The 17,902-nt window shown below is 40.8% G+C and overlaps 2 protein-coding genes across 2 annotated transcripts; one reads left to right on the forward strand and one right to left on the reverse strand.

Annotated features, from left to right (window-relative positions):
* Positions 1-3,643: 3,643 nt before the first annotated feature.
* LOC102059189 (myeloid protein 1) lies at positions 3,644-8,354 on the forward strand. Its single transcript, XM_005440649.4, has 7 exons — positions 3,644-3,796; positions 4,283-4,415; positions 5,278-5,429; positions 5,975-6,145; positions 6,888-7,002; positions 7,555-7,706; positions 8,117-8,354. Exons 1-7 carry the CDS (start codon positions 3,751-3,753, stop codon positions 8,305-8,307), a joined length of 960 nt encoding a protein of 319 aa, XP_005440706.1. The 5' UTR covers positions 3,644-3,750; the 3' UTR covers positions 8,308-8,354.
* A 2,652-nt stretch (positions 8,355-11,006) lies between these two features.
* Positions 11,007-17,498, reverse strand: FBXL21P (F-box and leucine rich repeat protein 21). The gene is made up of 4 exons (XM_014281139.3): positions 17,127-17,498; positions 15,538-15,660; positions 14,646-14,817; positions 11,007-13,336 (listed from the first exon to the last, which is right to left on the reverse strand). Exons 1-4 carry the CDS (start codon positions 17,496-17,498, stop codon positions 12,693-12,695), a joined length of 1,311 nt encoding a protein of 436 aa, XP_014136614.1. The 3' UTR covers positions 11,007-12,692.
* Between the last annotated feature and the right edge of the window lie 404 nt (positions 17,499-17,902).

Here is a 17,902-nt window from a genome sequence, read left to right on the forward strand (position 1 = left end):
AGAAAAGGCTTTTAAGGTTATTTAATAACATATTGGACACAGGTCAGCTGGGAGGTGAGTGCTCAGCATGGGCTTGCTCCCACATGGAACATGCCGGGCTAGCCAAGAAGGACAAAGCCGGTTGTTCTGCAAGATGCTGCTGGGAGGAGGATTTACCTTTCCAATTCCCTGCTCACAAGCCTGGCAAACCGACAGTTACGGTACTGTTCTATTACCAAGAAATAAGATATGCAGCGGTCATTTATCCAACTCAGCGGGGCTGCAGCCCCTCAGAGGTTGCAAAGAGGAAGGACTTTATGGACCAGATCATCAGTTTTTAGATGTAGGTTGAATCCTACCGAGCTGAAATGTGTGTGAAGGCAACGCTGGAGAAACCAGCCCTCACTGGTGGGTAACCAGAGGAGGGTGGCAGCACAGCTGGAGGGAAACCGCTGGCTTTGGCTGGGGGGGGGGATTTGCTCTGGCTCAGGGTCTGGCCCGGGCTTTTGCTGATGTTTCTGCTCCAAGGGTCCACTGCCATTGCCCAGGTGCTTCTCTGTTTTCTGGCTTTTTTCCTGCAAAAACCTTATTCCATCATTCTACCATCCGACTCCTCTTATCAAGAGACAATATTAAGGTAACTAATACATTAAGAGGGACTAACCTAATGTTTGCAAGGTTCATGGACACAGGCACGGCAGGTACCATCTCTCCAAAAGCCCTGGTAACTGGCAGCGTACCCTTCTGAAACACAACAAAATTTACACAGCAGTCACTGTATCTTTGGAAAGGCTGAAGAGCAAAGTAGGGATTTCTCCTGAACAGCATCAGGCTTAAGTCATTCACTGCCTGTAGGCATCAGCCCAAACACTTGCATTTGCCCACTGCACTCCTGCTCAGTCCATGAGAAAACAGCAAAGGGACTGACACAGCCAGGGAAGTTACTACTGACATAAAAGCAGCAAAACAGGGAACTCGCAGCATTGTTGCAAGAGAAAGAGGTCAGCATTTCCCAAGAGAGCCCACCTGCTCGCAGCGCTGCACGCTGGCTCCTCTCCATCCCCTCGCCCGCTCCCTGCCACAGGGAAGGAAATGGTGCAACTGCAGCTCCCAGGGGCTGTGCAACATGGGCTGCTTCTTCCATATCCTTCTGTTGGCGTGTGCTAAGCGTTCACTTCACGTCTTTCACAACTGCACCGATCAACTATTATATTAACCTCTCCGTTGCCCAACACAGGAATCCCACCAACGTCAGTCCAGAGCTTCCTCATGCCCAAGGCGAGAGATCTGCACCTTCCAGCTTGTCCAGAAAAGACAGGGAACACACTGAGAAATCACAACTGCAATAGCATACAGTTGAAAACTGTTTAAGGATACATTACCAGAACTGCATTAGACATTATTTTAGAGCAAATGAAATTTTGACATGTTTCAGAAAGAACAGAGCAAGATACAATGCTATTAAGATCTCCTATGGAGTAAATACAAAAAACATACACAGCTACAAGCAATTTGGAGTCAGCTTTGCAACACAAATGAAATGAAAAAAAAATTGCAAAGAGCAGGTAGCTCAGAGCCATTTTACAAAGTACCAGACTGCAAAACAGGGCTCAGAGAAAAGCTTCTTTAATGCCTGCGCACCTATAACACAGCTGTACTTCTCTCCTCGTGCCTACCGGCTTGGCTGGCTTTACATGCAGCCTTTCCTTTGCAAGACTTTGCAAAGTGGGTTGAGGCGCTGCAATTCCTTCCTTGGTAAAATTAGGATCATTGTTTGTTAAAAAAAGCCTATAAAAATGATTAGCTTTTCAAGGCAGGTCTGCCCCAGGTAAAATTTATATAAGGAGATATTTAAAACTTTACTAGTGCCAACTGCCAGTCAGGAATAAATCAGAAATAGTCTGGTTGAGAGAGATCATTACTGCAGAAACTCAGCTGGAGATCCCTCAGCAGGAATGGCAAGGCACTGCCCCCACCCAAATAATGTTTTATTTTTCAATGGTTTTTATTCCAGCAGGAAAAAAAGCAGTTTACATCAGTTACCATCTTACTTACAGCAGTTACCATCAAGCTAGTCAAGCTTGGAAATACTCTACTACCTCTGTGCTACAAGACCTTCATGGAAAGACACCACCCATACCCCCTCCCTTGCTGATTCTCTCTGCTAAGGAGAGCTGAGGGGGTCTGCGGAGAGCTTGTGCCAAATTAAGGTGACTAAGCCTGCAGAGCTGGAAAGAATATTACACGAACTCTCCCAACTCGTAGCAAGGAAGGCTGTTTCTGGCAAGGGTCACACAAACCTGCAACCCCATCTTTCAGTTCAGGGCCAAGCAGCATTCCCAAATTCTGACTACCCACGGAGAGCTCTTAGCAGTACCTCCTATAATTTGTCATCCTAGACTCCATTATGTTGAGCAAATTACAACCAAAAGTGCCATCAAAAAGAAACTAAGGGGACGTAACATTTATGTAAGTATTTGTTTGGTGGCTACAGGTATGAAAACAGGCAGTTCTTTCTGGCAGGACAGGGGAGAAAGCAGCAGGAGTAAAATCAGCAAAGCCACTTGTAATGATGCCAGAGAAGGTAAAAAGATTGTTTGGGCGTTAAATATTAGCTGTAAAAAAAGCTTGGAGTCACAAGCAAAAAATTTTCCTCCAGCCACTTATTCCATGGAGATTTTCAGAAAACATAATGTACAGATACTCTTTGCAAACCAAGCGGGGCAGAGACACATCTGTTTCTCTTCTGAATAAAACCTGCAGGACTTCTAGAGATTTCCGTAACTTGGAATATCAGATAGTTTATGTAAAAGCACCATGACTCATTGAAACTTTGTATTAACTAAGACATAGTTGTAAAAAAAAAATCTGATTAATCTAATGCTTTGCTGTACATAGTACAGAAAAATCAAACTGAAGGATTAAGAGGGACACTAAGGATCATGCTTCACAGTATGATAGCTGAAATCAAGCAGATACTAAATGACTAATTTTAAAACCTAGATTTTTTTAACTCTGTTGTCAGTTATGCCACGCCACTTAGGTATGCAACTGTTCGTTTCAGAACATGAACATGTTTTAATAAGAATTTAATTGTCAAAAATTAGGGCGTCAGTGAAAAGGCCTCATGGATCTCAGTTCAGGCTAGGTGATAATTTCAGCTGAACAGGGAAAAAATAATAATAATACTAAAATAATAAAAAAAAGACATGATCCCATGCAAAAGCATCTGTATTTCTTAGCCTAAGTGAATACTTACGCTACACCAAACATTACACCTTCATGTACACTCTGTTAGAAAGCTCTGAAGGGCACATACACCTGGAATGTGCAGTGAAGGACAAACCCCTTACATCCACTGTGAAGTTTTGCCCATTTTTTTTCCCTCCAATTTGATCCTCTGGACTGTTTTCTTGGTTCCCACCATTTTCAGCCTACGTGTGCCCTTCCTTCAGGAGGGGGATGAAGAGGTGTTAAGAAATGGCTCTACCAGAGCTTCCTAAAATGTGGGATTGTCATTTCCACCGGTTACTGTGTGCTAAGAGACCGATTATTTTATCAGTCTTTCCCAACCAGCTCTAACAACTGCTAGTTTGTAGACATCCTCCGTGCCTGATGTGGCAACACCGCCTGCCCGGAGCTGCAATACTTTGCCCCAGACCGATTGGCCAGGACGACAGACTTGGGCTTTCAAACACACATAAATACCCCCAGCAGCTGCTGCTCAACGTCTTTGATTTGATCAAAGAACAGCGGTGAAAGAGCCCCAAAATGCCAGCTCTCAGCCTGGTCGCTCTGATTAGCCTGGTGTGCACTGGTGAGTTCAGATTGTTGTATTGCACTTGGTCTTGACTGCTTTTAGGCAGATGCTAATGAGTTATTGAAATTCACTCGAACATAAATAATGCTAAGTTTTTTCAATCTTGTTTTATGAAGAATTAGGGCAATGGGCACCGTTATGGCTATCACAGAATGTGGAATCTGATATGCATTTACAGTTGTATATTGAAGTGTTTAGTTTCACGTGGAAAGTGAGTTTGACTTACCACAAACAAATATTAAAAATATTTATCTATAGCCTTGCTTTTTTTTTAATGTATCTTAAAACAAGACCTCAAGAAAAAGGGATGAAATCTATATAGCAGATTGTACAATATTCTTTTACCTTCAATTTCTGAAACTATGAACTCCCACAAGCTCATGTGTTCCACTTTAAACACCTTATTTTTGCACCTGAACTTTCCGTTGTACTATACTAAGAACATGCTTGAATTTTCCCTGTTTTCCTCTTTGGCACACAAAGTTTTTGCCAAGCAGTTGGATGCACACCCACCCCAACAACAGCACAGACACTGGGCACAGATCTGCAGCGGGAATCCCACCAACAAAATCCGGGGCTGCGATAGATACGGCTGTGGCAGTTTCGGGGCTGACAGGTAAGGCGGAAAAGCAACAGTGAACCCCGCTAATTGAAATATTCACATGGGAAAGAGTAAAGTTTAACCGGAGTTGACACTTCAAATGAGAGAAGACCGTCTGCGAGACTTCTTACTCATTTTGGGGATGTTACTTGGCAATCTCGCAGAAGTACAGCAATACCACTGCTACTAACTGATGGACCAGGGAAGAAGCAATACCGTTACACGAATTAGCAGCCAGAGTAAAGGAAATGAAAGTATTTCACGGATTTGTGTCATTTATTCTTGTTGCTTATAGGCCAAATATTTAACTAACATTCAGCAACACCTTACAAGAAGCAAAGTAGATGGATTTGCAGAAGCTAAAGGTCTGCCAGCATCATTGTCTTTAAGTAGGCACCTCATGACAGCACAGGTTCTATTTCCCTGAAAAATGCTTTTATATGACTCCTGCCTTCCCTGCATTTTCCTGTCATCTCCCCTCCCCAGGTGCTGTAAGAAGTGGCCATCCTCATCATGCAACTTCTGAATTTCTAAATGAGAAAATGCCAAACATAAGGTTCTATTTTACACCAGCACAGATGTATTTTGGGGAAGAACAGGGGTACATTTCTGTAACAGCTTGACATACTCCACGAACTTAGGAAAATTAAAAAATATGCTTAAAATTTGAAATCTCATTCCCCTTTAAAGAAGGTCAGAGTAACATGAACATTTTGCAATAAAAAAAGATGGATCAAATCTACTACTTCTTTCTGACTTCATCGCAGATGCAAAGATTTTGCTAGACAAGCTTTGGATGTCGTACTGTGTTAACTGACCTACCTGTACATAACGTTAAGCCTGACAGACTTCTCTAATTGCATATTTATGGTTTTAGGCACAGTGGTAAAGGAAAGCACGCGGGTGTGGATGTCATCTGTGCTGACGGAGCTACAGTGTACGCTCCGTTTAGCGGCCAGCTCTCCGGACCCATTCGATTCTTTCACAATGGAAATGCCATTGATGATGGAGTCCAAATCAGAGGATCAGGTGAGTAATTAAGAGCAGATACGTTGTGAGGCATGCATAAGTAATTTTATTTACTTGCATAAGGTTTCTGTGGCCCTTCACTTCAAGCACAGTGGCGATTAATCTTACACCCTCTCTAGTTCCTACACTGAAGCACAATTACGCTGCTGCTCCAAAATATCGGAAGTCAGCACCAGCAGGACGTAGTTCTTTTCCTATGCTTTTCTTGGAGAGGAAGGAATAAAGGAGTTGAAAAAACAGGTAGCAGGAGAACAACCACCCCAAACTTTTTCTAAAAAAGGAAACAAACAAAAGTAAAGTATCAGAAATATGCTCTCAATTTTGCTGAGAGGATGTTTTCCTGTCCCTATTTTCCAACTCCCTCTTTCCCTCTTTTTCATGGCAAATTAAGTAATTTTGGTTTCAAGATTGTTGGTACCTTGCCGACATTTTTTCTTCGTCATTGCAGTCTCCAGTAAGAGGCTAGCATGGAAGGTTTTTTGCTCACCGAAATAAGAGATACAGCTGATGTTTCCTGACCTTGCTTCCTCTCCCGGCTCCCCCAGGGTACTGCGTAAAGCTCGTCTGTATTCACCCCATCCGCTACCACGGCCACATCCGGAGAGGGGAACAGCTCGGGAGAATGCTGCCAATGCAGAGAGTATTTCCTGGCATTATCTCGCACATCCATGTTGAGAACTGTGACCGCTCTGATCCTACCCATCTACTTACACCTGGTAAAAAACCAAAACACCACGCACCCCCACCCAAAATAAGTAGTACAATGAATGAAAATTAAGTCATTAATTAATTTCATAATAGGAAAAAAATATCAAATAGCAACAGTCCCCTCTCTTAGGTTCTTCCTGACAGTAACATCCAAAAGACAGAAAATATGTATTATAAATACAGCATAGACCGTAGACAGTGTTACGGGAAGGAGAATATATCACCTTAATAAGTTGTAATTCTTGCCAGCACATGACACAGCAGCATCAAGTCTCAGCAGTAAACTGAGTCACACAGCTCTTCTGTTTGTATGCTTACACCTACCAGTAACGCTTTCAGTATTGCATCCTTGCAGACTTTGGGATGATTCTTTGGAGATGCAAGTACTACATTGGTGGTGATGGAGAAGAGAACTCGAGGAGTCCAGTCCCATCAGCCTGGGCATAGAATAAAAACCAAAACTGAGTCTCTTCCCATCCCTCAGATAGCACTCTAGGAACTGTGATACTTTTTATCTTGAAAGCATGTTCCTTACATGAGAACCCTAATCAGGGAACATTACAATCCACTCTTAGGTGTACATTCTATTTACATTTCCTAAAGGATCACAAATTTTGTGGAGAAGACATCCAACTACATGAGCATGATTTAATTCCAGTGTGTTCCTAACTTAAAACATAGCAGTTACAAACATGCAACACTCAGAACTTAAAAGTTAACTTTGTTATGCTGTGCTTCTGTATTTCAAAGTTGTTCCACCATTCCCACAACAAGACAGACACTGGGCAACAGTGTGCTCTGGGAATCCTACAAACGAGATAAGAGGCTGTGATAACTATGGCTGTGGATACTACGGAGCTCCAAGGTACTATATAATTGGAACATGGGGGTTTATTGCTGAAATAGAGTTGAACTCTTCTTAATCCACTTAAGAATTAGAGGTTTAGCGTGGACATGAGGAAACATTTTCACTACAGACATAATGCAGCACCAGAACAGGATGTTCATGCTGTTCATAAAACCTTTGTACTTGGAGGTTTTCATGGCTCAGGCTAAGAAATGCCTGACCTCGTATTGGGAACAGTCTTGACTCAAGCAGAAGGTTGGACTTGCTATCTTCCAAAGGTACCTGCCAACCAACATTTCTGTGACTCTACAGTTCTATTGAAAGGCTTAGAAGAAAGGCTTTTTTATTATTATTCCCATTTGCAAAACTGCAACTCTAATAAGAGATCATCCACCCTACACAGCATCACAGCATCTACAATAAAAAGCTCTTACAGATTTTTCAGCCAGTCAACTATGTCAACACTGTTTCAGCACCAACAACCCGTTTCCAGATCTTGCGGTGCTCTACCCGATCTCCCTCTCCATACCAGGCCTGACAAGGCTTCTCTAACAACCTGTTTGTTTTCAGACGCAACGGTAAAGGAAAGCACAGGGGTGTGGATGTCATCTGTGCTGATGGAGCAACTGTGTACGCTCCCTTTTCTGGCCAGCTCTCTGGACCCATTAAATTCTTCCACAACGGAAATGCCATTGATGATGGAGTCCAAATCAGGGGATCAGGTAAATAGCTATTTTTTTATTTAGTATTTCTTTGTCTTGAGGTCATATAGGATGTATCACCTTGCAGCTAGCCAAGTAGATAAGCAAGGTACACATTTTGAAATACTGCATCTTTATCTATTTACATGCAGAACTTTTTGCTCCTATGTTAGAATGCAAATAACAGTCCTGCAGAACATCTTCGAGCTTTTCCCTTTACCTTCTCCCTGCCTCCCATCTTTTCACTTCCACCAAGCCAACAACTAAACCCACTATCTAGTTTTTATGACCACAGTGCCTTTGCTATTTTAGTATTTCTACTTCTGCTATCTCAGTGGAAAGGACAAGACAGAAAACGTTAGTATTTCTGGAGTTAGCACAGAACAAATGCTTCATCAGTCACCTGATGTTCTCTCTCTTGTTTTCACCAGGATTCTGTGTAAAACTAGTCTGCATCCATCCCATCAGATACAGCGGTAGAATTTCTAAGGGGCAAATCCTTGGGAAAATGTTGCCAATGCAAAGAGTATTTCCTGGGATCACATCTCACATCCATGTTGAGAACTGCGATCACTCAGATCCTACTAGCAATCTGGAAAGGGGGAAAGGGCAAAGAGAGTGAAATGGAGATGTAGTAAATTCCAAATAAATTCATCTCAGCATCCAAAAGCTGTTTTTTCTTCTCATGCACAACAACAGTTTATATTACTACTGATTCAATACTTTGAGCTTTACACAATATTGCAAGATGCTAACATTATACGTACCAGGTACCAATCAGGTACTGGTTTCGAAGCACCTGTAATTGTTGTGAACACTGAATCTTAGGCTAATTGATGAACCTCACTACTCCTTGGCAAACAAGATTACTTTAGATTTTGAAGGCACCTGAACTGAGGAAAGCTAGAGGGAAATTTACCGAAACATTCCACGAGGTATGAGATGCTGTTTGGAGTTGTCATGCCAGAACAACCGGTGTCTCCACTGGACGGCAAAAGGGTTGTTCTTGTCGTGGTTTAACCGCAGGCAGCAACTCAGCCCCGCAGTGCCACCTGCTCACTCCCTCCTCCCCGGTGGGATGGGGGGAGAATGAGAAGGGTAGAAGTGGGAACACTCATGGGTTGAGATAAAGGCAGTTCAACAGGCAAAGCAAAAGCCGCACAGGCAGAGCGAAGCGAGGAACCCGTTCACCGCTCCCCAGGGCAGCCGGTGCTCAGCCATCCCCAGGGCAGCGGGGCTCCATCCTGCCTAACAGGGGCCGGGGAAGACAAACGCCACCACTCCAAACATCCCCCCACTCCCTTCTTCCACCCACAGCTTTATATACTGGGCATGACATTCTACGGTGTGGAACAGCCCTTTGGCTAGCTCGGGTCAGCTGTCCTGGCTGTGTCCCCTCCCAACTTCTTGTGCCCCCATCCAGCTCACTGGCAGGGCCTGAGAAGTTGAGAAGTCCTTGACTTAGTATAAACACTACTTAGCAACAACTAAAAACATCATTCTCATACTAAATCCAAAACACAGCACTGTACCAGCTACTAAGAAGAAAACTAACTCTATCCCAGCCAAAACCAGGACAGACTCCACATAAGGAAAAACAGATGTGGGAAGCTGTTGGAATTGGCATATACAAGAGAATCAGGAAATTAGCACTGAGGTGTAAGCTTTCCCAAAGAGTCTGAGAAAATCAGCATGAAAACTAGGTCACCTCCTCACGTGGCAGAAAAGGTGCATTACTACTATTGGCTTCACACTGTAACGTGGACTTTTTGGTGACCCTACGCATCTCCGTAGCATACCAGGTGTAAATCCTGTACCTCATTTTGAGGGTTTTGGTCCCTCGAACCGTATCATTGCCTTACACACTTTAGAGCTGGGGTTTTAGAAAGCCTTCGCAGGGCAGTAAATTTAGGAGCAGCCAATAAAATAGACAAAGCTTGCCTTAGCTAGGACAAGGCAGAGCTCTGACGTACAGGCTGCTCAAGGGACAGCAGGCAGCCATCCAGGAAGACCTACTTCAGAAAGAAAAGAACTAATACTGCTTTACACAGGGCACTGTTTTGACACTCCTCCCCAAAGAACGATGTATGCACCTGTCATGCTTTAACCCCAGCCAGCAGCTAAGAACCACGCAGACGCTCACTCACTCTCCCCCTGCCTCAGTGGGATGGGGAAATCTGAAAAAAAGGTAAAACCTGTGGGTTGAGAGAAGAACAGTTCAATAATTGAAATAAAATATAATTGTAATGAAAAGACAGACAACAAAAAGAGAGAAATAAAACCCAAGACAGACAAATGACGCACCCCCACTGACCAATTCCCAGCCAGTCCCCAAGCAGCTATCGGCAGCTCCTGGCCAACTCCCCCCAGTTTATATACTGGGTATGCCATTCTATGGTATGGAATACCCCTTTGACTAAGTTGGGTCAGCTGTCCTGGCCCTGCTCCATCCCTGCTTCTCGTGCACCTCCTCGCTGGCAGAGCCGGGGAAGCTGAGAATCCCTTGACTTGGGGTAAGCGCTAGTTAGCAAGAGCTAACCCATCCCTGTGTTATCAACACTGCTCTCATCCTAAATCCAAAACACAGCGCTGTGCCAGCCACTAGGACAGAAATTAACTATCCCAGCCAAACCAGAACAATATCATAGCATCAACATATGACACTAAACAAATCTGACACTGAAACTATACAATTCAACATTAACCTAACAGCAGAAGTTACCTTTCAACTAGAATTAGCTCCCTACACTACCAGTGAAGAATCAGAGTTTCACATTGAAACTAAGGTATCAATTCTGTTGGCATTTAGTTATAAACTCAAGCATCAGTTCTCTTACTTGTTAACATCAGCTAGCAGAGCAAATGGACAAAAAAATCATATCGAACATTACAACATTAATAACTGCAGGCCCACTTTTCTAGAAGCTTGGAGCTGGAGCAAGATAACATTCACAGCTTCACTGAAAAGCTACTTGAGTAAGAAGGACAGAGAAAGGGACAATATTCAAAGCAGCATTTTAACAGTTTCCTTCCTAACTGATACTTCATTAATCCTGTTATGTCGGCTAGAGAGACATGAAGGACTACAGGACTTATAAATCATCTACAAGATTTGTCCACATTACATTTTACAGTTTCAGCACGTCAGAACTCCAGAAATTTTGAGGCACAATCATGAAATTACAATGACTAATTTGCTGTAACCCAAGAGTCAAGTATTTCTACTGCCTCTCCCCAGGTTTGCCAAGTACGTGGTTCCTAACAGGCCAGAACCCTGCCTAACAGGAAGATGTGGTGCAACAGATGGGTAAGAGTCTAATATCAGTGGATGTATTAGATCACTTTATTTATTAGATCACATTTAAAGCAAATCACACATCTTAACTCAAATTCTGTTTAGAAATATTTCAGTCTTTTGTTTAGATGACAATTATAATCCCCTTGATTATGGAAGTGAGTGAGGGGGTAACACGTGCTAGTAACCAGTCAGATGTTTAACTGTGCAACAAGCAATAATGCATTACGAGTTCAGGCATTATGTGTGATCTTAAATTTTTTACCTTGCAACTGGGAACAGGTCTGTCCAAGACAACAGTGGTTTAACCCTCTAGTTGCTATTTTTGCAGTAAAGTGTAAGTGTGGAAGAAACGGACATTTTCCTCTGATGTGATAAATACGACCAGCAAGTCAAACGTAGTCTTCTCATTATAAACAGGAAGATAGAACAACTACAGCATGAAAATAGTTACAGCAAAATTTGTATACAAAATCGTATCCACTACAAAATTGAATAGAATTCAGTTTACAGTGTGCAAAATGTCAACACAAAAAAATATATACTCTATTCACATCAACTCACTATTCTTTCCCCCTTGAAAGAAAAAGTAAAATAAAATCATCTTCCTCAAAAAACAATTCATAGCAACAAGTATTAAACAGTCCTGAACTAAAAATTTCAGGATCACCTCCAGCAACCCTTAGTCTAGAAATCAGGGGTCACAGCACAGCTCTATGAGATACAGGCAAGATTATTACAGGCCACTTCACCCTCTAAGTGGCAAGTAAATTATTTTAATTGCTCTAAATCTTTGATTCCAGACAGAAAGTCATCAAAGACAACCATATCATATTTGATCCTTCCTTCTCACTAGCTGCATTTATGAGAACCTTATCTCTTAATAATGAAAGCATTCAGACATAAATATTTGTAATCAAAGACTTGAACTCTTCCAAAGTGCTTTGTCATTCACCCAAGCAATCAATCTAGACCCAAACTTTTAAATTCATTAATTTTAACATTGTCTCTTTCCCATCCATTTAATGTGTAAGACAAAAAAACCAACACATGGTACAATGCAGTCTCTACAGTTTAGCTAATCTGACAAAATTATTTAAAGTGCAATTTAAAAACAAAGGGGTTTTTTGTAAGCATAAGCTTATTTACCGCAATATTTTAATACACCAGCATGAGTTTAAGTTCGATTACACTTGAGTAAGCTGGGCTGTTCTAAGTATTTTAATGTACAAGCTTTTACATTTGTAACGTTAATATTTTGGAAAATAGCTGCATTAAACATTATTACAAATAATACTGAACACCAAGTGCATCCAGCTTCCCATAAAGATAGATTTGCTAAAGGCAAAAAGTTTCTCTAGTCCTCTTTTGACTACATCAGAAAGATTATAAAGACATGGGGGGAAAAAAAAAACCACAAAAAATTTTGATGTGAATGGAACATTCAAACTGAAGGTCAGAGAAGCCCAAGTTCACTGAAGTTTGAAGCACCTGTAAACCACATACCTAGAGAAGTGTTAAGTACACTTAATCTATTTTATTTTTCAATATACCACAAACATTCTAGAATGTTTTGCTGTTACATGACTAGCGGTTCTCCAGGTATAAAAATTCAAATTTGGAAATCAGTTTTCAGATTTCATTTTTAAATTCTTTATTTGCATAGAAAGCAACACCCTGATTCTACTATTTTGTCCATAAATGTAGAGTATTTACCACGTTGGCATCATATCAGGAAACCACATTCTTCCAAGGTGTTTGGAGACTTCCAGATGAAGCCGATCTAAGCTATAATCATTATCTGGAATCAGTACCTCCTCCATTATAGAAAGCTGGGTAAGCCTGCCCCCACACATCTTTACAAATTCAATAAAACCTCTGCAAGTTACTTCACATTCACCAAGTCCCATTGCTGTTAAGTTCTTACAGCGCTCGGCAATCCGAATAAGTTCGTCATCCAAAGGCTGAAGTCCGTTAGCACACACAACCAACTCAATTAACCTTGGGCAATTCATGCCAATGCGACCTAACATCGCTTTGCTCACTGCACGACCAAAGTAAAGGTGTGTAACAGGGGTTTCCTCTCTGAAGAAAGCATCAAATTCTTCTTCGTATAAGAAGAAATACATTACAATGTTGACTTTGGGGGAGTGTTTAACAAAAGCATCCCAGCTTTGCTTTTTAATAGTGTGAAATTCAACTTGTCCAGGGTTTTCACTCACAACGTCTATGCGAAGATGTTCAAGATCAACATGCTTTTCACTCGAAAGAGCCAGCAGCAGTTCATCACTTAATATGTAATAGTTCAAAGCCAGCTCCTTAAGTCCATGACACTGGTCAGCAACACAAAGAATTCCTGAGGAACAAAAAAAAAAAAAATCACTCTGTAAAATCAAAAGTGAATGTAAGCACAGTTGTTTGCTGTAAAGCTCAAGCAAGTACTAATTCTACTGCCTAGAATATTCATGCCTATATCCAAATCCCATGAAATATTATAAGGTTTAGACACCCACATCCTTTTACGGGGTTTTGGCCATAAACACTTAACAGTAAAAGAAGCAAGTCTAACTAGTCGCATTCATCTTTGATCTGCGTATCTTTCTTCCTCGTTGTCCTTCCCTGTGCAGAATTTCCTCAACTTTGAGGAAGCAACTGAAATCAGGTAAGATTCAGCTGAAGTGGCCACTGTTCCCTTCCTTAATATTGCTTCCTTCAGCATCCACCTATTTAAATGACCACCAGCAACCTAGTTTAAGAGCTATGCTAAAACAGACCCTTCCCTGAATTAAGCCATAAACAACATAACTGCTCTTAATCTGTTGGAATACAAAGTACACAGACCAAATCATCTTTTGTGGACTCTGGAAAAGAATACAGGAAAGAGACCAGACCAGGATTCCCTTTCCCTAGCACCAAGGTTTCAGGAGAAAGGTAAGTGAGAAGGGACCCAAAAGCCCTCTGAACTTTCTGGCAAGCCTGTTTTGAAGGGAGTGAACTCTTCACCAACGAACGCTAAAACGAGCAAATTCATACTACCAGCTCAGGACACACGAGGGCACTACAGAAATACACACTTTTTTTTTTTTAAATAAAACTTTGAAGTATTAACGTTTTTGCTCAGTAAGTTAAAACTCACAGCACCTTGTGAAACATACAACTGTTTTCATCTCCTTTATCCCACCAACTAGGAGCTGATTCACGGGTCAGGGATTTTGCATACCTGTTCCCACAGAATGCCAGTTAGCTAAGTTTACAAAGTTGCATGCATTAAGCAGCACACTTTAGTTACCCTTACACAGAACCGGCAATAAACGATTAAGTCCTTGGAACTTGTGTTAAAGAAGGCTTGTGCTAATTTTGGTGGCTTTTCCTCTCAATGCCCATCATCAGAGGTACTCCAGCAGCTGAGAAGAATGTAAAAAAAGACATAACAGGACTCTAGAAGATGCAGTCAGGTGAGGAGCACATCCACCTTCATTAATGCCACTCATTCAGTAACACAAAGGCAATATTATTCTTCCCCTTCCAACTGTCCAAAGTCAAGTCTGGGTCAATAAAAGGCCTCTCTGCTAAGAGACGCAGAAGTTTATGAGTAACTTGTTTCAAACTAAGTCTTGGTTTATGATACTTTACTACAACACTTTTCATATATATTCAATACTTACCAGCAGGTGATACATGAGGACAGCTGCTCATTTTTAGCAGTTTTAGAGTATCACTATTGTTAGCAACAAGAACCTTCAAGGAAGGATCATCAAGTGGTGTGTCATCTATCTTGACCGATGATAATGACTTGGAGTTTACAAAAACTACCGTCAGTGCTGAAGCAAAATGAGCCTGTTTGGAGAAGTTGAATGGGGGGCGGGGGGGGGGGGGAAATAATCTTATGAAAAGACAGGCAGGAGTTCGGCATCTAAATCTCACATTTTGCACACACAGAAAGTACAAAAACGATCACTTCTTCGGCATCAGCTTTCTTGTGTTACAAAGAAAGGCCTATCTGAACATGAACACCAGGAAATCTTTGTTTAAAAATACGCTGCTGCATGTGACAAAAATTAACTTTACACTCAGTAGTTAATTCATCCACTCTGATTTATGTTTTCATGAAATAAGACAGGGATAAGTAGACATAGTGATAAGCCTGAAGTATTTAGAATTTATCTTCAGAAAAAAAGAAATGGCATTTATTTTATTTTCCAGCAAGTAACTCTGCTATAACTTGTAGAGTCAAAGAAAATATATCTCACAAATATTTTAACACTGTGTTGCAGCACATTGTCATGGTATCTTTTAATCCAGAAATGAGGAAACTCAAATCTTCTAAACTATTCTCTATCTCTACACCACAAAGGATCAACACTACTAAATTTAATAATGTAATCAATGTGTAATTATTTTCCTAATACTAATGGATGCCACAAATTAAAGATGATATACCAATAAATATATATTGTTTCATAAAAATTACCATCAATTGAATAACAACACATTAAGAAAGCTAAGGTAGTTTAAGAGTGAATTAAGTCACTCTAGTTACAGTTTGTAGAACATTACCTTAGAGACATTCATGAAGCTTGGTTTTGCTGTAGAAATCAAACCCAGTGTCTTGATAGAACAGTTCACCAACTGAGAAAGGATGTCACAGGCTGCTTCTGCTGACTCAGTACTACTATCAACCTATAAAAGCAATTTAAAAATAATGAAGTCATTCTTTATTATTATTTAGAAAACAGCACAATGGATACCCAGGACTACAAGTTCCACACCTACTCTGCTGTACTGCACCAGACTGCATTTACCGCAAGGGCAATGCACAACGTTAATTAGAAATTTCAAGAGAAGAAGTTCAGGGAAGTTACTATTACAAAAAATTTCCTGAGTATGACTGCTGTGTACTTCCAGTATGAACAGAGAGCTCAAATCTCAGCCTTCTCTTCAAATAACCTCATGCCTTCCTAAACAACTGTAATTAGTATTGGTGTTGTGATAACAGTGTATATGTATCTTTTTAAAAAGGATAGTTCTAGACTCTTGGAACCAAAAAAAAAAAAGACTTGGAAACACCTAGATATACTCCAACAAACTAATCCATTTCACCTGCAGGGACAACACCTTTGCATCTTAAATAATGAACTGATTCTCAATTCAACTATAAACCTTATGACTAGCTTTGGACAAATCACTATTTCATCTCAACTTCCTCCTCTGAAGTATCTGAGATGATAAAACAGTGGCTGAAAAAGCACAGAAGTTGTGTTAAGACGTTATAATGTCAATTCATTATAAGCAGTTATATGAGGTGCAGAAGTTACAGGTATTAAATAACTGGTTATCCCTAAACTGCTGTGCAACCAAATCATGATGTCTCCAAATGTAACACTGCTACCAGTGCTGAGAAAAAGAAGCTTCTGATTTTCATCCCAGTTTTAATATCAATCCTTTCTTCTGCTTTTCCTTCGCAGCTTAGGACTATGACATCCTCTAAGGAGAAGTGACTGAAAAAATATCCACAAAGCACCTCCAACTACGATCTTCTCAGTGAGAGTTACCTGTATCAAGCATTCAAATTGAAGTAGTCCACACTCATACAATCCTGAGACTACCAATATAGCCTCCATTTAAATGAAGGTTATTGTTACTTAATTATGTCCTTGTGTGTCAATCACCTGATCATACAGGCACAGCATCTTTCTCCCTTACCCATACTTCTTCAAAGTATGGTTCTAAAATTTCAAGACATTCTGCACTGTACAGTCTTGTTTTGCAAATAAAGTATATGCGCAAGACAAACTTATTTCCTCAAATGCTTCCATGTGTAAAAAATATTTATCTGCACAATAATCTGGTGAGTACTCAGATTGCCACTAACACTGATTCACAGAGACTATGTATTCTGTATATTCTGAAAATGTATCATTCAGTTTTCACCCCTGTATTGCATGATGTTAGATCCTTCTTTACTTTGTAGGGATTAATGCAAAAAAATGAAGGAAACAGTGTGATTGTGTGGAAATAAATTGTTGCAGTAGTTGTATTTTTAAACATAAGACTTCCCAAGTACAACACTTAAGCCAAGTGACATAGTGAAGCTGCACACATTACGCACAGTAATGTGACAAAGCCTTCATTCGTCCAAGGCTTACCTTGAAGCTGACGTACTGCAGATGATCAGCATGCCTCTTTATAATCTGCTGAATGAGATCAGGATGTGTAGACTTTAAGTAAGAAGTAGCTGGCTGGCTAAGTTCAAATTCAAATCTCCTCCAGAGATCTGGGATGTGAAAAACATCATTCCACCTTCGACAAACGGAAGATGCCCTAGCTCTATCAACTAAAGGTAGAAACTGAAAAATGCGCAAAATAACATGGTGCGGAAGGCTTCCCCAGTCCATTGAGGCATGCAAATCAGATTCACCAAACGCGGAGCCATGTAAACAAGTTTTCTGGTTTTTGCTTTTCTGTAATGTTTGAGGACCTTCATTTTCAATCACAACTTTCTGCCTAGCTCTCTTCATCGTGACTGTTTCAGGCACTGGAACAATACGATGTATTCAGTGTATTTGATGCAGTTTCCTGAAAGGTCTCGCATACAGCAGGTCTCTAGAAAAATACAGAGGAATAGGAGAGGAATGGAAACGAGGCATTGGAAACACAGTAAGAGATAACAACTCAATAACATTTAAATACAGTTCATTACTATGAAAAAAGGTATGCCCATAGGTCAATATCCAATGCACAGACGTTAGCAAGAACCTTCTTTCTCAACACCTTTCATTTTCCACAACTTGATCTGAATGTTGAGAACTTGGGTTTGTTAATTTACCAAGCGTAGTTTCATGTGTCAGTGCTTCATAGTATATAAAGCACTTTGTAGGGAAAAAGAAAAGTATTTCACAGCAATTTAGTGTAGCAGTAGCAA

Source organism: Falco cherrug, chromosome 8 (genome assembly GCF_023634085.1).
Source record: "Falco cherrug isolate bFalChe1 chromosome 8, bFalChe1.pri, whole genome shotgun sequence".
NCBI classification, from domain to species: domain Eukaryota; kingdom Metazoa; phylum Chordata; class Aves; order Falconiformes; family Falconidae; genus Falco; species Falco cherrug.

What these genes read in the sequence shown, in the direction of transcription:
- FBXL21P (XM_014281139.3), bottom strand. Translation starts at nt 17,498, where the DNA reads ATGAAGAGAGCTAGGCAGAAAGTTGTGATTGAAAATGAAGGTCCTCAA. An exon ending in TGCAGTACGTCAGCTTCAAG is followed by an intron (nt 15,661 to 17,126) that starts GTAAGCCTTGGA and finishes TTGCTTTTATAG; the next exon opens with GTTGATAGTAGTACTGAGTC. An exon ending in TCCTCATGTATCACCTGCTG is followed by an intron (nt 13,337 to 14,645) that starts GTAAGTATTGAA and finishes TTTGTTCCTCAG; the next exon opens with GAATTCTTTGTGTTGCTGAC.
- LOC102059189 (XM_005440649.4), top strand. Translation starts at nt 3,751, where the DNA reads ATGCCAGCTCTCAGCCTGGTCGCTCTGATTAGCCTGGTGTGCACTG. An exon ending in GGCAGTTTCGGGGCTGACAG is followed by an intron (nt 4,416 to 5,277) that starts GTAAGGCGGAAA and finishes TTATGGTTTTAG; the next exon opens with GCACAGTGGTAAAGGAAAGC. An exon ending in AGTCCAAATCAGGGGATCAG is followed by an intron (nt 7,707 to 8,116) that starts GTAAATAGCTAT and finishes TGTTTTCACCAG; the next exon opens with GATTCTGTGTAAAACTAGTC.